This window comes from Antedon mediterranea, chromosome 1 (assembly GCF_964355755.1).
Source record: "Antedon mediterranea chromosome 1, ecAntMedi1.1, whole genome shotgun sequence".
NCBI classification, from domain to species: domain Eukaryota; kingdom Metazoa; phylum Echinodermata; class Crinoidea; order Comatulida; family Antedonidae; genus Antedon; species Antedon mediterranea.
In genome coordinates, this window is record NC_092670.1 from 36,017,407 (window position 1) to 36,039,614 (window position 22,208).

Genomic DNA, 22,208 nt, shown 5'->3' on the forward strand with positions numbered 1-22,208 from the left:
GATCATAGACCCTGTTTCTGCTGCATAAAAATAATAGCAAGATGGATTTTTGTCGATTTTGGGGTTAAAATTCTGCTTCCTTCCAATGATGTAAACATTTCTTTTGTACCATTTTTTTCCAGGCCTATATTTTTGGTTATACTCCAGACTACAGGTTAAAAACGTTGTGAATAAATTAACCCCAATTTCTTGGGAACAGAAACAGGACAGTTTTGTTAATAACCGGTTGAATGGTAGTGCAAAAATAAGAGTTAAAAAAACCTATTCAATTTGGTGTTTTAACGCCATTTAACCTTGGGAAACTTTTAGCTGCAACACAAAATTTTACCAGTTATTTGATTGACAGCTGCTGACCTTAGTCAACTACACTGCAGTAATGTTGAATTAATTGCAGGACCAGTAATTCTAACAATTTTTGTCAACGACCATCCACTGATTTAAATGGTTATGTTGGACCAATAATTGAGCAGAAATGAAGTCAATATAAAAATTACATTTTAAGTCTATTTTGCAATGTTTATTCGGCGCTATGCAGCAGAAACAGACCCTTCAGTATGCCGATTTCTGCTTTCTCTCAGTAGTCATACCTACCACTAATAATGCTAAAGGGCGTGTGGCGCAGTGTGTTGGACGTTGGACTACTGATCGTGACATCGAGGTTTGAATCCAACTCTGCCGCATTGCTTGTATCCTTTAATAGGCAAGATACTTTACTTACGTTTGCCTCTTTCCACCCAGGAGTATAAATGGGTATCCGGTTAGATCAAGACACAACTTTGCGCTGATTACTAGCTGTATTATGGGAGTATTTTTCCATACATGTTTGATGCAAAAAATTACCGGGGTAATAATGTTTAGCGCTTGGAGGTTTCACAACATTAAGCGCTATATATAAATCCAGGATATTATTATTCTAAGCTCAGAGTTATATATTATGCGTTGTACCTGTAGTTGGCAGAAGAGCAGGTAAATAGGTCAACCAAGCAGAGAATCAAAAACCCTTTGTAGATGAATTCCACTTGTAGGCAATCAAACACTTAAAGCCAATTGCTTTTTCGTGTGTGGTGATGAAATTTCTTTTTAGGTGATTATTAAAATGTGATCTTTCTGGTCGGTTGGTACACATAACAAACAGAGGAGTGTGTAGTGTAAATTGTATTATCAATAAATGGAGATTACTGCATACATAAAATTGCTCATTTATTTTGTAAAAATTTATAATTAGGACTTTTGTATTCATCTTTACAGACACAATGAAGTAAAAAACCTGAGAGAGGTTGTCCCTGATCCACAGCACTCTCCTTCCGAAAAAAATTCAAAAACATAAGCCCTAGGGGCAGGGTTTTTGTTAAGGCAGAGATGCTTTTACATTGTTGTTTTGGATTTGTCTAGGCCTAGGATAGAGGTTTTCTTAAATTGTGTGTACTGAAATGGTCTCCTTTATTTTTCTAAAGTACAATACTGTTGCTTTAGTTTACAGTACAAGTCACCAATTTCTATTGACATCATAATGATTGTTTACATTCCCTACTGTATAGTAGATATTGAACATTTGTAATGGTAAAAAAATGAACAATCTTTCAATTTAACAAAAACAACATTTTATTTTTATTATAAAATGTTTAATAGAGTATTTAATTTTGTAGTTCTCAGCAAACATAATGATTAATACTATACAGTAGTACTTCTTTAAACTTGTACTGTATAATTCACAATTTCAATTTAATCTTTTGCCAAAGATCTAACAGATTGAAACATTTCCCAATTCCGTTGTTGTGTGTAACATTCAAACAGTTAACCTTTTTCTAGTTACCTTTCAATTATTATATCTTAAGCATGCCATATCATTGTCTACTGTTATTGTTAGAATTAATACATCAAATAATATATCAAAGAATAGTGCCTCAATTTTCTAAGACAAGAGACATGTATACTGTATGGCCTTTATTTTATTATTTTTGTATTGTCCCTTGAAACACAAAAAAATGAAGGTCAAAATATTCTAAATTTAAATTGGCCATATCAAAGTAATATTAAAGTTATTCACTTTAAGTTGAAAATTCGAGCCAAAAGCAACAAGTTTACGTAATTAACAGGTAAATTAGTTTGATTACATTTCGTCTGGAAAATCGTCGCGAGCGAAAGTAAACAAAGATTTCAAACCACGAGTACGCATTATGCATATGCTAATTAGGATTGTTTACAACTCGTCACGGTAGAGAAGGTATTTTCACACAGATCATGAGGAAGTTTTATGATTATGCATACAGAGTAGCCAAACAAGCGCGTTTCATTATGGGGTATGTTTTGATCGAAAACTTTGACTGGAAGTCAGAGTTATTTTTTAAACAAAAAAACGTCTGTATTTCAGTTAAATGATTTTTTTTTCGACAAATTTTTGGTGATAGTTAATAACTATTATGATACTTCAAAATGACCCACCTTTTTTCGAAATCTGTTATTTTTTATTTTTTTGGAATTAGTCAAAGGGACAATACATCTTTAAATAAATTTATCCATAAAAAGCAAAATAAAGTATACTACATTTTGAATAAAATACATTTTGAATATTATTTTGTATTTCTCCAGTGGGTATAATTTTCAAATTCTCTGACTTGAAAGCTTGTTATAGATCTAGTTAATGTTAATGAGGTAATAACCAATGTCATGCCATTTGAGCAATTTTCCAGTCTCATAAATATGAATTTTTACCATTATTATTACAACAATGTTTGAAATTCAGTTTAAAAAAAAAATGCTACTCGTAGCTTTGACTGACAATGTGCAAATAATCTAAAGCTCTGTCTATGTTATCAAACAAGTTTGACAAAAAAAAGTGTGATGTGCCCAGATATGGTAGTGATATGCCCAAATATGGTAGTGATATGCCAAAATATGGTAGTGATATGACATTATCCTCGTTTCCATGTGCACATCACAATTTTTTGTCGCATAAAGTTTGATAGTGTAGACAGAACTTAATAATCTTATCTATCTCACAAATGATAATTTTGGTCACTAATTTCCTTGATACAACCTTAAAGATGTATTGTCCCTTTGACTAATTTCCAAAAAATAAAAAATAAAATATTTCGAAAAAAAGAGGGTCATTTTGAAGTATCATAATAGTTATTAACTTTCACCAAAAATTTGTAGAAAAAAAAATAATTTAACTAAAATACAGACGTTTTTTTGTTAAAAAAATTACTTTGACTTCCAGTCAAAGTTTTCAATCAAAACATATCTCATAATGCAATGCGCTTGTTTGGCTACTCTGTATGCATAATCATAAAACTTCCTCGCGATCTGTGTGAAAACACCTTCTCAACTGTGACGAGTTGTAAACAATACTAATTAGCATCATGCATAATGCATACTCGTCATTTGAAATCTTTGTTTACTTTTGCTCGCCACGATTTTCCAGACGAAAAGTAATCAAATTAACTTACCTGTTAATTACGTAAACTTGTTGTTTTTGGCCCGAATTTTCGACTTAAAGTGAATAATTTTAATATTACTTTGATATGGCCAAATTAAATTTAGAATATTTTGATCTTCATTTTTTGTGTTTCAAGGGACAATACATCTTTAAATAAATACAACAAATACATGTACAAAGTCGACTCTGGAGTTATTATTAGTTTTGTTTGTGATTAACTCTCACATTAATTAACAAAAGGGATTCACCCCAATAAAGTCTATTCATGGAATTTTATAGCTCCATGGTCTATTAATAATACTACCGTAACAGTAAAAATCTTGATTTTCAGTATTTATTACAATTTACAGTATCATAAATATTTATTGAAATTTGTTTTTTATTTCTCTTTGTGTAATCTGAACAAAGGTTTGATTTATGATAATGAATACTAGAAAATACTGTACTTCACTGTTATTAATTCCACAGTACTTTAACAATATGTTACTGTTAAAATGTTTTTTGTTTCAAGACCAGGTGTTCCTTATAATGCACACCTCCCAACTCTCCCGATATGATGGGACTCTCCAGCTCTCTCTAAAATAAATTTTTTCCCAATATTTTGTATCATTTCCTGCTAAAATATAATATTCTCGATATTTTACCCATGTTTACTATTTATAGATGCCAATAGTTCACCCTTAATTTAAGGTAATTTTCACCAAAGTTAGACATGCTTTTAAAAATCCTCCCAAAATTTATTTTTCCAAGTTGCGAGGTCTGACATTGGGTTCTAGGACACCTACCCCCTAGACAGTTACCCCCCGGATGTTTACCACCCGGACAACTACCCTCTTAGGACAACTACCCCCTTAGGACAACTACCCCCTTAGGACAACTACCCCCTTAGGATAACAACCCCCCGGACAACTAACCCCCGGACAACCACCCCCTTAGGAAAACTACCCCCTTAGGATAACTACCCCCCGGGTAACTACCCCCCGGGTAACTATCCCCCGGCCCCCGGTCAACTACCCCCCGGTCAACTACCCCCCCCCCCCCCCCCCATCCAAAAGTAGACAAATATATAGGACCGGTTTCTGTAAAAATGAAATCATCTGTTTTTAACGGGTATTTCGAAACTAGAGACCCGAGACCAGAGACCTGACACGAGACCCAATACGAAAAGGGAGACCTATATTTGGGTCTCCCTTTTCGTATATTAGGGTCTCCCTTTTCGTATAGTGTGGTCTCTCTTTTCGTATAGTGGGGTCTCCCTTTTCTTATAGTGGGTCTCCCTTTTCTTATAGTGGGTCTCCCTTTTCGTATATTTGGGTCTCCCATTTTGTATAATTGGGTCTCCCTTTTCGTATATTTAGGTCTCCCTTTTCGTATATTAGGGTCTCCCTTTTTGTATAGTGGGGTCTCCCTTTTCATATAGTGGGGTCTCCCTTTTCGTATAGTGGGGTCTCCCTTTTTGTACGTGGGTCTCCCTTTTCGTATATTTAGGTCTCCCTTTTCGTATTGGGTCTCGGGTCTCTGGTCTCTGGTCTCGGTTCTCTAGTTTCGAAACACCCGTTTTTAACAGATTATTCTGTTTAACAGCACGCTAGACCCTAGATGTGCTAGATTTAAAGTACCGTATTTATTGAAAAAACGGCCTGGGCTGTTTATTGTTTAGGTGGTTTTTAGGTGGACATTTATTGGAAGAAAGTTATTTATTCAATGGGAGGGGGTATAATCTAATGGAAATAGACGCCGATTATTCCATATGATGTTTCATGGGAGTGACATGGTAACCGTTTATTTGAGGGAAATTTATTTAAAGATCGACGTTTATTCGGTGAGTGAACATTGAGGTCAAATATCAAAAGTGATATTATTCTTCAAGTGTACAAAAATACATATATGACAAATTTGAGACAAAAATTAATTCTTTTAAGACCAGTGGTTATCGAAGCATTGTCCTGACGCAAAAATTATTATTATTATTAGCGAACCCAGTCTTTACAGTAAATACAGGGAGTACTATATAATACGTTCGACTATCCTATGATCATGTGTGACAATCTTCAGTTTATACCAGGCTATATTTATGTTCAATATTTTACTTTTGTTTACAATAATGAATAGTAATTCGTCAAAGTAACGAATTAAAATATAGTTATTAATTCCTATTATACACTGTTGCAGAGTCAGGTTGTTGAATGGTCTCTCTGGGTGGTTAGGGTGTTCTAAAGGGATAGTTTTCTGGGTGGTAATTGTCCGGGGGGTAATTGTCCGGGGATAATTGTTCCTAGTGGGTAATTGTTCCTAGTGGGTAGTTGTCCGGGGAGTAGTTGTCCTAAGGGGGTTGTTGTCCTAAGGGGGTAGTTGTCCGGGGGTAGTTGTCCTAAAGGGGTAGTTGTCCTAAAGGGGTGGTTGTCCTAAAGGGGTAGTTGTCCTAAAGGGGTAGTTGTCCTAAAGGGGTAGTTGTCCTAAAGGGGTAGTTGTCCTAAAGGGGTAGTTGTCCTAAAGGGGTAGTTGTCCTAAAGGGTAGTTGTCCTAAGGGGGTAGTGGTCCAGGTGGTGGTTGTCCGGGGGGTAGTTGTCCGGGGGGTAAATGTCCAGGGGGTGAATATCCGGATACGCTGACATTGTACAGTAATGTAGCCTACTCCAGGACACAATAAAAAAAAAACCTACCTCATTTCATTCATTCATCTTTTATTTATTTCAGAAAAAATTCTCCATAGTTCAGTAACAAATTAGTGTACATTATTGCAAATATAACAGATGCATCATAGACTTGCACTGATGAAGGGCTAGTGTTGCCCAAAAGCTCTGCTAACTTTTCTGGCTGTTTACTTTATCGTTTTGATTAAATTTTCGCTTTTTATTTTTGTATCTCCATTGAGATCCAGCCACTGATACCCATAGCATTGTCATTTTTTTCAGTAATTTGCCTTTGGATTTATATATATGTAGATATATAAAAAAAAAAAAAAACCTACGCTACATAGTCACGTGGTTAGAACAATAGCTTCATCCATCTACTATGTAGATTGGATGAAAGAAAAGCAAATTCATGAATACATTTTATGACAATATTGTCTGACCTCCCTAACCTGCACAACATGCCAAAAACCACCTTACGTTGTAGTTCGTAGAACGAGCAGATGTGGTTTTCTACAAACATGGTGCTGGCACTGCATGACCTACCGTAGGTTTATTAAAGAGCAGGGGTAAGGCATTGTTGAAGCACACCTTTAGTGCTTCCATAGATTTTACATTAAAATTTGCCCACAAAGAAGCACAGTATAAAGTTACTACAATATGTTTTAAACAAAAAACACTTTATGTTTTTAGAGCATTTTGAGAAAGTTCTACATAGTGTATTAGCTCTAATGCACAATGACCTGTACTGTCGTTTGATATCCGTATCATCTTTCAAATCGGGTGTCAAAGTGTGACCCAAGTAATTAAAAACTCTAACAAAGTCAAGTTCCGAATCAAATAAGTTTAAAGTGGGAATTGCTTTGACAATTTCCTGACTGTAGGACAGAATAACATACATACAGATTTGTTCTTGTTATACAATATATCATGCGTTAATGAGTATAAGCTTATTTGCCTACTGTAAATCTATAGTAGATATAGCCTTGTTTATAATATTTTATATTGGATAAACAGATTGTTTATTGAAGTAACTGTCTATTGTTTGCCCTCTACAGTACAGTATAATAATTATAATAAACATCCTCGTTTTTTTGTTGTTTTTTTTACAGAAATTACAGTCCTTTGATGAGTGGTGGCTATAGCTTTGTCTGTTTTTTGGTAAGAAGTCTGTTTGCAATATAAGGATAATCTAAAAAATCTGTTTAAACATCTTTTAATAATATTAATAATGGAAAATTAAGCAATTCAGAACACGAACAAATGTGTTTACATCCCCTGAGCAATAATGAACTGGTCCGTTCAATTTCTATAAAACTTTTCCAAGAATATTTTCATCATAAAATGAACTGAAATTCTATTTTTTAAGATTTAAAATTAAAGAATATCTTTTGATTTGAGTTAAATGTCAAACACAGTGAGTGAAAACGCACCCTGTTACACACCCAACAAAATATAAATAACAGTAAGATTTGACACCTTATGATTTTCCATTGTATGTACAGTAACTCATATTAAACAGGACCATTTCAATATTATTATACAGTATTATTATTGTTGTCCCATGTTTATTGAATTGTTTTCATGTGACATTTGGAAATAGAAACGAAACTGATTTCATTTCATATGATGTTAAACGACAACAGGATACTACATAAAATTACAAGCATTTGTGTTAATATCTGTCTACACTATCAAACTAATTTGACAAAAAAATGTGATGTGCCCAAATATGGTAGTGATATTCCCAAATATGGTAGTGATATGACATCATAATTTATATAAATAGGCAGATCATATATTTTTTCACAAAGTTTTGTTGTGTAGACCAGGCTTTTTATTTTATTTTATTTTATTTTATTTTATTCAATTTCCAGGTAACATACACAAATCATAAACAAGGCACGGCATCATTCAACAAAACAGAACAAAGTACTATCAGCACCTGCGGGTAACCAAAAGTGGATCAGTTCAAAAGAACTGCACTGTCGAGTGGCTTTCCCAACTAATAGTACGAAAAACGCAAAAGACATAAAAACACAGTGATAGTCTAGATGAATTCGATATCAGTAATACATTTTTTCAAATCCCTTCTAAACCCCCCAAAGTTAAACAGGACTTTGTTACGAACTTCATGCGGGATACATTCCCATATTCGAGGAAAATTAACAAACAGGGAGTATTTAAATGCATTAGTTCTAGCATACATGTGTTTAAAGGTGAGCGACTCTGGATACCGAGAATTAATTGTAAGGTATTCAAATATATCAAAATCAATTAAATTATGCAAACACTTAACTACAAAAATTATACTATGAAATTTCATTCTTTGAACCATATCTGGTAAATTTAGTATCTTAAGCCTGTCAGTGAAATCGCCTTCAACACACAATTTAGTAACCCGTCTTAATGACTTGTTAATAGCTATATTATGTTGTTTTTGATGTGGATCCCACACAGGAGCACCATATTCAATAACAGGTCGACATAGTGCATTAAAAAGTCGTAGTAAAATTTCGGTGTCATTGAAACCTACAAACCGTTTGATAAACCCAAGCATTCTCATTGATTTCATCGATACATCATTAACGTGAGCAGACCATGTTAAATCACGTGAGAAGTTAATACCAAGATATTTATGTGAATTAACAGCTTCAAGGGGATTGGATTCGATTGTATAAATAAAATGAGGGATATAATTACGTTTCCTAGTTATGTGCATGACTTTACACTTCTTTGCATTTAATTTCATTTTATTATCCTCACACCATTTGGAAATTTTACAAAGATCCTGTTGTAAGGTAAGTGCATCATGACGACTGAATACAGGTTTATAAATTACTGTGTCATCTGCATACTGCTTCATAACAGAAGAGGTATTTAGAGGTAGGTCATAAACAAAGAGATTAAATAGAAGCGGGCCTAACACTGATCCCTGAGGAACACCCGAGCCCACTCTATCCCAATCAGAATGCTCCTTATTAAGAACAACACGTTGGAATCTGTCACTGAGAAAGGAGTGAAGACACTTTAGGAGAGGTCCACATACTCCCATGTTGTGCAGTTTCTTGATTACTAAATCATGGGGAACACGGTCAAAGGCCTTCTCCCAATCAAGGAATATTGCATCAATTACAGGAGGTTGTCTAACATCCATTGTTTGTGACCAATCATGATATAACGCTGAGGCCTGTGTAACACACGATCTACCTGGATAAAACCCGTGTTGCGTGGGACTTATAAGTCCAAAAAATTGAAGATGAAAAAGAATGTTATCTGCTATAATACGTTCAAAAACCTTACCTATAATAGAACATAGCGATATGGGTCGATAATTATTAACATCGTTACGATTACCTGACTTAAAAATAGGAGTGACATTCGCGAGTTTCCAATCTTTTGGTACAAAGCCATCCGTTAAGAACTTGTTAAACATTTTGCACAACACTGGGGCAATAATTGGAGCTGACATGGATAACATTTTAGGTGTAATCCCGTCTGGTCCAGGGGATTTGTTGGGTTTCAATGACAATAGAGCCTCGAAAATAGTTTTTTCAGTAATATTAATGTTATTAAGGGGAACAATATCTGGGTGAACACAATTACAGATCTCATGGTTAACATTGAAATTACGATTAGGTTCGTTAAAGTTTGACGCAAAGAATGTGGAAAATGCATTTACCGCATCGATATCGGAAACCAAGGGTATACCATTAAAAACAAAGTTTTTGACTTGTCCAGTCTTACGCCTTGTCTTAACATAACTAAAAAAACGTTTGGAGTCACCATTTACACAGGCGACACTTAATTTCCTAATATATTGTAAATGAGCTTTTTTTGTTAGGTTTCTTAATTTATTACTAAACTTTCTATATTTGTCCATCTTATTTGGGTTATGAGGATGACGATGAGCCTCTTTTAGCATTCGTTTCTTTTTACGAGCCATGGTAACCATTTCTTGAGTTATCCAAGCTGGCCTGTTTCTTTTTTTACTTTTGACTTTAGGGATACAATCGTTGATAGTGGCGAGAAAGAGGTCTTTAAAATTTTCCCACATTTCCTCACAGTCTGATTGTTCCAGGCACAGTCCCCAAGGAACCGCCCCCAACGTTGTAAAAAGATCGTCATGGTCACATTTACTATATTGATAATAATATCTATCTACAGGTTTAACTTTACTGCATCTAGCGTTAATATTAAAATAAACCCCAAGGTGGTCACTTGTACTGAGACCGGGATGACTTCTGAAATTACATACAATGTCAGGGTTATTGCACAAGACCAGATCAATAATGCTACTTCTGGTGTTAGATACACGAGTAAAAAAATCAACAAATTGTATAGTATCAAGTGGAGCAATAATTTCTTTAAATTTCTTATAAACTAAGGGACTATCAACACCGTAATCATAATTAAAATCACCAGTTAAAATTACACCACAGTACTTATGTAAAATAGAAAGGATAAAATCAACGACATCGTGGAATTGATTGAGCCAATCGTCATTTGAACTCTGTGGCCTATAAACAGCACATATTAAAACGTTAAAATTGTTATTTACAGTTATTTCAATAATTTTGACCTCAATGTTAGTAGGAAAGTCAACAATAGAGGATTTAAATGCGTTTTTCAAAGCTAACAGAACACCACCACCGTGTCTTGAACGGTCTTTTCTGTACACAACGAATGAGTCTGGAAACAGTTCCGTACTATCAATAGAGGAGTCCAGCCACGTTTCTGTGACAATCAAGATATCCAATTCATCAATTGCGATACGCGCATGGAATTCTTCGATCTTATTCACCACACTTCTGGCGTTAAATAAAGCAACTTGAATAAGGTTAGTTTCAAAGATGGAAGAATCAGTTGATGTATTGCTGGATGCAAGTGACAATATACTGTTGTTGTTGTTCAATGAGTTGTCAAAAAATGAGTCCGATAGTTGTGGTAGATAGCAGATGTTACACGCCCATGGATTATCTTGATAAAACACATAACTATCGCTGCTCATAGGTATGCACTTGATATGAAATATGTGATGACATTCACAGCAAATCAGACATTTTTGATTGCGTCTCGCCGTTTTAGCGCAAGATTCACATGTATTCTTCGTACTATTACCGTTTCCAATATGCTGGCTCTTTTTCCTATGCATCAGCTCTGGGCCTGGGTGAGGATGAATGTCGCCACTAACCAACAAACATAGGTTAAAAGTCGAATAATGATTGGCGTAATATCTCACAGGCCTACTTGTATATCGTTTTCTTGTGGTGTTATTAATGCTAGCACATGTATGCAAAAAAAGAGAACATGACTCACCGACACGAATGTTATAGTGAACATTTTCGTTATGATAGCTGAGTTGACGAACCAGACAATCAAATGAACCTGGTTGAAATATGATTGATCTCAGAAATAATGTGCAGAGTAATGTCATCAAACAACTAAATAGAGTCATTATGATGTTAAATAAGGCAATTCAAATAGGTCCAGATATGTGTTTGTTGTACCGGTACAGCTAATCGACTTAGGCACACTAAAATAAATTAAAATTTTACACTATAATGAAATAACAAAAAGATTTATTATGTATACAGTAGAATCATTCTACTGTAATTTCATAACAAATCCCCATGAATTATACACTTCGTTCGATAAGGGTTCCCGTTTACACGGGAAGTACCGGTATGGTGTACCCTAAATAGAGGTGTCAGATGAAGGGGATCCTTCTGTAATTTAGTTTTTTTTTCAATTTCAATTTTTTTTTTTCAATCGTTTTTGTCGTATTTATATGGTGTTGGTTTTTTTGTAATACAGTATCACAAACTTGTGTAAAAATAATCAATATTGATTGAACGAGTTGTACTGCACATCAGTCTCGTGTCTAAATAAAGTATATAATATAAAACTAACTATAACTAGAATTTAATTCGTCACTTTGACGAATTATAGGTGATCATTTTTATCCTTTTAATGAAATTAACATTTTTTAAACATGCACGTACGTTAACATACGATCGTAAAAAGTTGATGTACGCCATCCTATGACATGATGCATACACTTATATCGCTGAGTTGTGCCTATTATATGCCATATACAATATGTACAGTATATACTGTATATCTATATACAGTGTAGCATAGGTGAAATTACGGGACCCACATCATGTTCAAATTTTTCGGTATGATGGAATTATCAAAATAAACTCGAACATGACAATTTCGAAAGATAATGAATTGAGCAAATAAATATAAGGATTGGAAGAGAATTTGACACGTAGAAGCGCAATGCGCGCTCTTTGAAATTTGTATAAATTTGACGAAAGACAGAAAAAAACTACCTTTTAACTTAAACTGACCATTTCATAATGTCACAACATCCGATAGGCCTAATTTTTATATGAATTCATATCTAAGTTTCATCAGCTTTTATAATAAATTATAATCTTCAAGGTCACCTTTAATTCTGAAGAGCTGTAAGATATTCAAATGTATGGTGTAGCTGAAAATACACCACCTAGGTTATTCAAGTTTTTACGCATGATGCCGTCATCAAAACAAAAATGTTGACAACTCATGAGAAAGATAATTAATTGAGCAACCACATCCTAAAATGTGTGCGAAAATCGGGCTCAAATAACGGAGATGGGCTCTGTTGAATGTGATAACCCACACAAAAACATAAAAATTACTAATTTTTAAATTCAAGTGGCCATTTGATGATGTAATACCATTTTGTACGTCTAATGTGTATATACATTTATATCTACAACTTATTGGCTTCCATATTAAGTTAAAAAAATTGGGGGTCACCTTCCATTCTGAAGAGAAAATGTGTTTTTGCGCAGTAATTTTTTGAAACACGCAAATGGCCTAATTCATGCTCTAAATTGATCAAAACTTAATTTTGAGCTTTTTAAAATTTCAACGCGCGATTTCACACGCATGACCTTGAAACGCGCAAGTTTTTATTTGCTGATATTTTTTACCTTGACGTGAAGTTTACGTGTAGTGAATTTCATTAATATGTGATAATGAATTATGGAGATATGATTGATAATGTGATTTCACAAAACGGCGTATACGTGACGTCACGGATGAGTAATCACGCTGAAAAGCTTATTATGGCTAAGTTAAAGTACTTGAAAGACAATGTGAAATTTTGGTAATCATTGACATTCAACTTTTTGAGATAATTGTTACACAAAAAGTGTACAGAAAGAAAAATAATAAAGATTTCATACAATAACAATAGGTGATCATTTTATTCTAAATGATCACCTAATTACTTAATTTCTAAATTTATGTCCATAGTGTATCCATGTGAAGAAATAATTATATACTTAATACTACAGATTATCTTGTCCTTATATGACATTAAATGTACCAACCAATACTGATTATTGTTAATATCAATTATCTAGTTTCCAATATTTTCCACTCATTTTTACAACCACATTGAATTTGATCCCAGACAAGAGTACCTCCCTAGTGAATGTATCCAACATGCTTGATAGGCAAAGTCAATCAAATTTTAATGTTTTATTATTAAATGAGGCACCAAGATAGGTTGTTATAGCATATAACTGCCCTTGGCGTTCTATCTATCTATGCTTGCCCTAGTCATTGAACTTGTTCATATTTCTAATAATGCAAACAAGTTAATCAAATTGAAATAATTTGGGAAGGGTTTAAATTTCAGGGTTGCCCTGTTACAGTACATTAAATATTGGAATGACTTTATTATCAGTTTAAAAAACATTGAAAGACTTTATTTTAACGAATGTTGTAACAGTATATGAAACGCCGCTGATTATGAGCTTATCGTACAGTAGAAAAGGGGCGCAATATGATGGTTAATGTTGTGCTAATTTCAGTGTCCAATTAGGTTTTTAATTTTTAAAATTTTAACATCATCTCTCAAACTTAAACATCTTGAGAATAGTATTCTCGCAACATTTCTTGACAGGAATTTATCTAAGAAAGCCTTCTTCAATAACAGGTACATACAATTATGTTTAAAAAAATAGTAATGTTTGAATAAATGATTTTTTTTATATTACGTAGAATGCAATAATGTCTTTCGAAGATGACAAAATGGATTCTGCCATGGCTGCCCTGAAGGACACTGAAAAAATGTGTACGGTCAAGAAATCTGAAAAGTCTCTACGTGTGAAAATATTTGGCAATAACACAAACTCTAAGAAAGTTGCGTTACCTATGTCGCTAGAAGATCGACTTCAACGTCTGATTATCTTGGCAGATTGCCAATTGTACATGGCCATGATCATTTTCTCTCGTTTTGAGATCTCCGGTTTCGTGAAAGGCGGTTGGTTAATCCGAAAAGCATTCAAATTGTATGAGAAGACATATAAAGAAATAGCTGCTGTGTACAAGGACAGGTTCGGACAGGATATCACAAGACCGTACCAGACAAAATTACTGGACGGTGAGGGAGGGAATGACGATGATACCAACTCGAACGATGGCGAGGACAATTTAGAAAACATGGATATTAGCGACATATCGGAAGAAAGTTTAAGTAGGTTGAGAGGAGGTGTCGCATTTGGGTTCGGACTTTTGCAGCTCTGTATATCAATGATGCCCCCTAATGTGTTAAAATTGGTGAATATGTTTGGATTTCATGGAGATAAGGAGTTTGGGTTGTCATGTTTAGAAGACGCAAATAACAGTGCAGATATGAAAGCACCGTTAGCTATGTAAGTATTGAAATCATGGACCTAATTAGGTTTCAATTAATGTAATCTTTTATGAAATATAGTAATTATGCAATAATATAATAATTGCACAGTAGAACCCTTCTATATACTTTTAACCCGTATTTAACAATCGTTTTTGGTAAAAAGTGCACTCTATTTTAAAGAAGTCAAGCATATCACCTCTTTCCTTCCCTGTTATCAAATATACTTGATATAAACCAAATTTTTCCTAATACTAATCATGAATATGTTTATTTGCTATCCCCTTGTTTATTTTATTGCTAGTGTTTAAACATCATTACCATAAAACTAAAAATTCAGGAACATACTGTAATACCAGGGAAGATTAAAATTACACTCTTCCCTGATAATACTAATATCTGCAATAAAGATCAACATACTGGCATCCTATTGACCTTGACTGAATAACTACATGTCATCATTTTCTACTTTTAGAATTTGTTACATATATATCTAAGTCTCATTTAATGTTAATACTGTACAAAACCATTTTACAGATTTAGTGTTATATAAAAATAAAAAATAAAATATTTTATTGTAATAAAAATTACAACTAAATGTTTCACTTTTGTTTGATACCTCAGTATTTACATTCTCTACTAGTAAATCAGGATGTTTATATTATCATACAGTATTTTATAAACTATTTTACACTACTGTATAACATTAAACGGCTTACAGTCCAATATGTCAACATCATTATTTACACAACAATGAAAATACAATCATTTTTGACATAACTTTTTTAACCAAACAAGGTTTGCTTATCAGTGGCCATGTAACGACTGTATGAGCGCTCATTGTCACTTAGGGGGCATTAGCAGCCCCAATGCTAAGCCCAACTATCCAGCGTTAGAGGAGTGCTATATCAGGGGTCTTTACCTTATGCGTTACACCACTGACTATGTGAAGTCACTACGCAGGAGTAATCTTCTTCCCATCCTAGGCCTAGTATCTTTTCATATTTTAAACTAAAAAATTTACTCCAAGCATGTATCATTTCTCCTCAGGCTGTCACTACTATGGTACCACACAGTGGTTAGGCCATTCTTTGGAGTTGATGGTAGTAACACAGAGTACTGCATTATGGAAGCTAAGAAGATCTTAGAGGTGAATGAAGTAAAGTATTCACAGTCTGCCCTGGTCATGTTCTACAGAGGACGAGTTGAGAAATTAGAGGTAAAAAAAGACAGTATATTGTATATAAAAGGAAAAGCAATCATGTGTGACATATTTACCATAAATGGGAAGCAGTTAAATACACCTACATTTGATGTAAAAATATACTATATGGACATATTGCGATATTTTTTTCGTCTTTAAAGGGTTAAAATTGTGAAAAATAAGTTGAATTTAATAATTTTGTGTATCTTATCCCACTATAAATCCCATGATGCATCAGGTGCGGATTTATATTTTCATATTGTGATGTGATGCACCCACTTCGACCGATCGCGTAAAAGTGTAAACAAATAATAAGTAACATACTTTTCACCAAAAACACCAGGTCTTCCCAATTTGTATTAACGGATTCTTTCAAAAAATGAAAGACAATTAGGAGTGGGGAGTTTAAGGCTAAACAACAGCCTAATTTCCCTTCCTATCTATTTAATTTAATTCCAACATTGTCTATATTTGTTTAAATTACTTTCAGTGTCGACTAGACGATTCATTAAAGACATACAACGAAGCCTATGACTTAGCAGTGGAGCAGCGTGAAATCCAGTTAATATGTTTGTATGAGATTGGCTGGTGCAGTATCATCAAGTTGAATTGGGAAGAAGGTCTTCTGGCGTTTGCTAGGTAAGAACATTATCTTTTCCAGCCAATTCAATTAATACACAAAATTCATATTTATTGGAAAGATAATCTTTATATTCATTTATATAATTTGTAATAAAATACATACAGTGTTATTGAGTTATGAACACTGGCTTATCAGAAATGGTAGCCATTTTGAATGCCATCTTGTATTTGGGGATGACCACAATAAATTTGCAAAGATACACCTCTGAATTATTTTTCCTAACAAAAAAACTTGGTGTACTAAGTACACCAACTAAACTAAGTTAAATTAATACAATAATTATTATATGATTTTTATAAATAATGGAATTCTGTATATTGATAGATTATATTTTTTTTTTTTTTATAGAATGTAATTTAATTGATTTATTGATTGATTGCTTTAGAATGATTGCAGTAATTGATTGATTGGTTATTGATGTTTGATTATGATTTATTTATTTATTTTTGTTTCCAATGTTTTGTTTTTTTTTAGACTTAAGGAAGATTCAAGATGGTCCAAGAGTTATTATGCCTATTTAACAGCAGGTTAGTAGAATTTCTTTTTTAAGGTCACACCTTCAAAACCCAACCCAAAGTGTCCCTTTTATAGGAGCATACCCTAAATAGAAGTTGGCTGTAGTGTTAACACTTAGTGCATCTTGTTTCATGGGAAAGTTTCTCCTAATATGTGTGTCCCCTGAATAGGGGTGGACATAGTGTTAAAACATAGTGGAATAGGGGTTGGCTGTAATGTTAAACCTGTTCCTTATTCGTTTCATGGGAAAGTGTTCCCTTAATAGGAGTTTCCCTTAATAGGAGTGTTCCCTTAATAGGAGTGTCCCTTCAATAAGGGTGGACTGTAACTGTTTTTCCCAAAGGAGAGGTTCTATTTTATTCAATAAATTGTCTGAAACAAGCCTAAAGTAGGCAAACATTGAAAGAACATTAAATACTAAAGGTTAAAGTTGAGCACCAGTAATACAGTGCATCTCCTTAACTTCCCTGTTTCAATCTACATACATGATCCCTTCATTTGTCACATGACATGCAGTATTTCCTGTCATCCAATAAACTCTCTGGTATTTCCAGGAAACTATATATAGTTTAAAAAAAATGTTATTTCCAAGATGCTGCAATACCTAAAACTAGTGGTTTCTACATTTCATTGGTCTTTTTTATCCATAAGATACTTCAGTTTCTATTTGTTTTCCCTAATGATTAGGGAGTGGAGTGGAGTTGTGGCTTGGTGGTTATGATGCTTGTCTACCACTCCAAGGGTCCTGGGTTCATGTCCCGTCACATGTCAGGATTTAGGACCAAATTACTCCACTCCCAAAGACTTGTAATAAGACTTTCTTTATGTAGAGCATCTTGTGTATATGTTTGTCTTGTGAACCTCTGAGGGTCCCTAATGATCAGCAATAGCTGGATGGATCACCCTCATTAAATATGGTTAAAAAAAATATAAAAAAAAAGATACTTTCTATCTCACATATTTGGTTTTAAATAAAAACATACTTTCTAAAAAATGTGATAGGAACTAGATGAAAATGAAACTTGGTACTGCACCTCCATAAAATAAACTATAGACTGTATTGATCTTTTAGACTAGATTCTAGAATCTACTTCTGTATGTCCAACTCCTATTAAGGGGACACCTTAAGGGCCCAACAATGTATCCCCTATTAAGGGTGTCCCCTAGGTGTTGACCATACTGTAACTATATACACAACTCCTATTAAGGGGACATCTTTGGGACCCAACATGGTATCCTCTATAGGTGTTGACCATGTGACATAACATATTACATTTTAACATATTAAATATAGTGGAGGAATACATACACGGAATTTTATTATTTATTTTTATTTATTTATTAATATTATTGGTTTTTTTTTAAGTTTGTCAAGGAGCATTAGGACAGTTGGAAACAGCTCAGGAAATGTTCAAGGAAGTGCCAAAGCTCTCCAAGAGGAAAAACAATCAACTTGAATCGTTTGTTATTCGCAAGGTATGACCTTATAATATCTACCTTGTAATTATTCATTTCATTTTTATTAAAATTAGAATTTATAGTTTAATTTATTCCTATTGTCTGTATGGGAAATATGGTATTCATTATAAGAGAAATATAGTATATTACAATGGATAACTAGCTGTTCCATTCATCGACCTCTCCTCATATTATAATCTTGGAATTCTGGCTTACAGCTTATAGTGTTCAGTGTCTCTTTAGAAGCCCCAGACATTTTTTTGTCAAACAAATAATGAAATCACAAGATTTTCATCCTCTGGTATTAATTTTCCCGATTCATTTGGATATTGGGAAAAAAACATTCCAATAAATGTATCTATTATGCTCTAATACTAGGCCCTCTATAGTTGTGTGAGAAATATGCTTCATTATGTTTTTATTTGTAATTTTTAGTCGAATAAGTATAAGAAAAAGAAGCCAACCAAATCAGCGGCCATCTTGATGGTTATCGAGATCATTTATCTGTGGCGAGCGCTTCCGTCCTGTTCTCGGGAAACACTAGACACCATGCTTGAAAGTGAGTGTAAAATGTACAGGATGTATAATGTATTTAAGGAAACTCAACAGGAACAATGTGTTACTATGCATCCGAATGGTTATATACAATTAAACTATTGTTTGTGGTTTATGCATGTATTTTATGGTTATCATAAAGGGAAAACTGAGAACATTCTGACTAGGCCCTCTATGGCCAATTCAAGAGATGATCTCTGACTGTTTCCAATAAGTTACTGAGTTCTTCAGTACATGTACACACGACCAACAGCTTATCAACCCATCTAAAGGATGAGGAAATTAAGAGTTTGACTGAAGACAGATACAAGAGATTAAATAATGCCTTACCTAAAGCTCTGTCTACATTACCAAACTAGTTTGACAAAAAAAGTGTGATGTGCCCAAATATGGTAGTGATATGACAAATATGGTAGTGATATAATGTCATCGTGTCCATATATGGGCACATTACATTTTTTTGTCACATAAAATTTGATAGTGTAGACAAAGCATCATCATACACTCTCAGCTGTAGATCAGAAAAATGGTTAATGAAAGTAACCGTACAAATTCCTTTACATATTTTTTCAGCTTTGGACAATGCATCACTTGTGTTGGAAGAGCAAGCATTGTGTAGAATGTTGAAAGGTGCCTTACATCAACAAATGGGTAGCAAAGAAGCAGCCATGCAGGTAATTTACTGCAGTATTTTTATTATTTTCTGCAGAAATTCTTTAAAGCAAATGTTACCTAGTAATTATTGTTAGAGAGCTTTAGATTGGTGGCCGTTTTCATCATTCATACTTAGGCTAAAAAGAAACACCCTTAAAATTGAGTGAATACAATTTAAGGGAAATACTTAAATATTTATTGAGTAAAGTGAAATACTTAATATTTAAGTGAAATATCTCACTTAAGTGTGATTGGTGAATACGGCCACTGGAACCTAGGTATTAAGCTTTTATGTAATTTTTCCCCAAGTCAATTTTAATTTTTCCACAACAACTGTACACCCAAAAAAGGTTGAAATGTGCAGGTTTGTAATAACAGATCCAAGATTGTAAAGCGTGGTTCCCACTAGCGACGAAACGCAAGGACGTAACGCAACGCAAGTGAATTGACCAATCACAAGCGATGGCTCATTCGCTTGTGATTGCTAACTGTCTATAACTTCGCTTGTCATTGGTTAAAACGCTTGCGTTGCGTTTACGTCCTTGCGTTACGTTCTAGTGGGAACCAAGCTTTACATAGACCTAGAATAAATGAAAATTGGGTCATGTAATAACAATAAGTTAACATGGCGTAATACCTGTGGGTCCCAGTGGCGTGACGACTATGAGCAGTCACTGGCTAAACCCAGGGGCCCTGAAGCTTATGGGGGCCCCTGAGCAGGGCCTGGAGGAATAAAAGGGCATTAAAACAAGTCAAAAAAGGCTAAAAACACCCAAAGACTCCAGCGTTGGAGGGCCACTTAGCATCCCTACACCAGGGGCCTCATGCCTCCGTGTTACACCACCAGTAAAATCCTAACAGCATCAAATGGTACAAAATAACACGGTTATTTATGCAGTTAAAAGCCTTTAGTTTGTAAATCTTTGTAGAATTGTACATTGTAGTATGGTACTACATTTTATAATATATTCCGTTCTATCATGTGAACTTTCTAAAAACTATTGATGTTGTCAACTATAATCCCAATCTATAAATCACCTACTTGAGTATACTACTGTAAAGGTTACGAGAACTGTTTTTTCAATGTTTTATCCTTTTCTCATTTAATCTAGAATTATGAGGATGCTATGGCATATGCTGTACAGGGATGTGAAGATCCTTACGTAGCCCCTTATTCATCATTTGAACTAGGACTGTTATTGACTGAAAAACCAGCTGTAAGTGTGCTCTGTTATAGCTTAAAAACAAGCAGTATAAGTATCCTAAACAGGTTGTAAGGGCGTGTGGCGCAGTGTGTTGGACGTTGGACTACCGATTGTCAGACCTAGGTTCGAATCCAACTCTCGCCGCATTGCTTGTATCCGTAGGCAAGATACTTTACTTACGTTGCCTCTCTCCACCCAGGTGTATAAATGGGTACCCAGTTAGATCTAGACACAACTTTGCGCTGGTTACCGGCTGCATTATGGGAGTATGTTTCCATACGTGTTTGATCCCAAAAAATACTGGGGTAATAATGCTTGTAAAGCGCCTTTGAGCATGATTACTCATGAAAAGGGCGCTATATAAATGTGGTATTATTATTATTATTTAAATGTCCTTATTTTTATAGCTTAAAATGTATACTGTAGATACAAACACTAATTTATATTCAATCTACATTGTGTTTCTCACAACTTATGTATATGGTTGAATGTCGCCCTCTGGAAATTCTATGTTTGTCGGCCTTGCCAGTAGCCAAGACATAATGTTTTTAATTAGATAATTAAGTCTTAATTAAAATGTATAGACATATAAAACAAACACTAATTATTCAATCTTCATAGATTTTAACTGTTTAATTTGAAATGTTGCTTGTTTCACTCATACAAATCATAATGAGCTTCATTGTGTTTCTCACAACTTATATGTCGCCATCTGGAAATTATGTTTGTTGGCCTTTCCATGCCATGTAGTTTTTTTTAAATTAAAATAAGTCTTAATTAAATAATTTGGTGGTTTAATATAGCCTATGTTAGTAATGTCATGAGACAGTACATGGTACAGTATGTTCAGTCCAGTGTGATTGTCTCTCAAAGTGGTATGGTTATATAGACTAGTCTGCTATAGCCACTTTCATGTTGAAAGGGTAATTTTTGGGTGCTGAATTAAAATCTGCTGTCTACTCGGCTCATTCTTTAGATCTTCACTCTAAAACTTCGAAAACCATTTTAAACATATTTTGGCTTATAACTTGCAACATAGCAGGTTAAAAATGGTGTTTACAGCAGTATACCTATGTTTGTGATATCGAGGATTCCAAATATATTTTTATGAAAGTGATATGATTTTAGCCACCATTTAAACATATTTACCGTAGTTTGTATGCCTTTTAAAGATTTAAAGTATCATCATCATGTTCTTTC

At 34.0% G+C, this 22,208-nt stretch overlaps 1 protein-coding gene across 1 annotated transcript in view; it reads left to right on the plus strand.

Moving 5' to 3' along the window:
- LOC140047819 (tetratricopeptide repeat protein 39C-like) overlaps positions 1 to 22,208 on the plus strand; it is a 33,555-nt gene that overhangs the window by 7,402 nt on the left and 3,945 nt on the right. Inside the window, exons 3-11 of the mRNA XM_072092886.1 lie at positions 7,185 to 7,233; positions 14,140 to 14,792; positions 15,824 to 15,992; positions 16,468 to 16,616; positions 17,095 to 17,147; positions 18,503 to 18,612; positions 19,030 to 19,153; positions 19,723 to 19,823; positions 20,916 to 21,020. Coding sequence (XP_071948987.1) covers positions 7,185 to 7,233; positions 14,140 to 14,792; positions 15,824 to 15,992; positions 16,468 to 16,616; positions 17,095 to 17,147; positions 18,503 to 18,612; positions 19,030 to 19,153; positions 19,723 to 19,823; positions 20,916 to 21,020 — 1,513 coding nt within the window. The remainder of the gene's footprint in view (positions 1 to 7,184; positions 7,234 to 14,139; positions 14,793 to 15,823; positions 15,993 to 16,467; positions 16,617 to 17,094; positions 17,148 to 18,502; positions 18,613 to 19,029; positions 19,154 to 19,722; positions 19,824 to 20,915; positions 21,021 to 22,208) is intronic.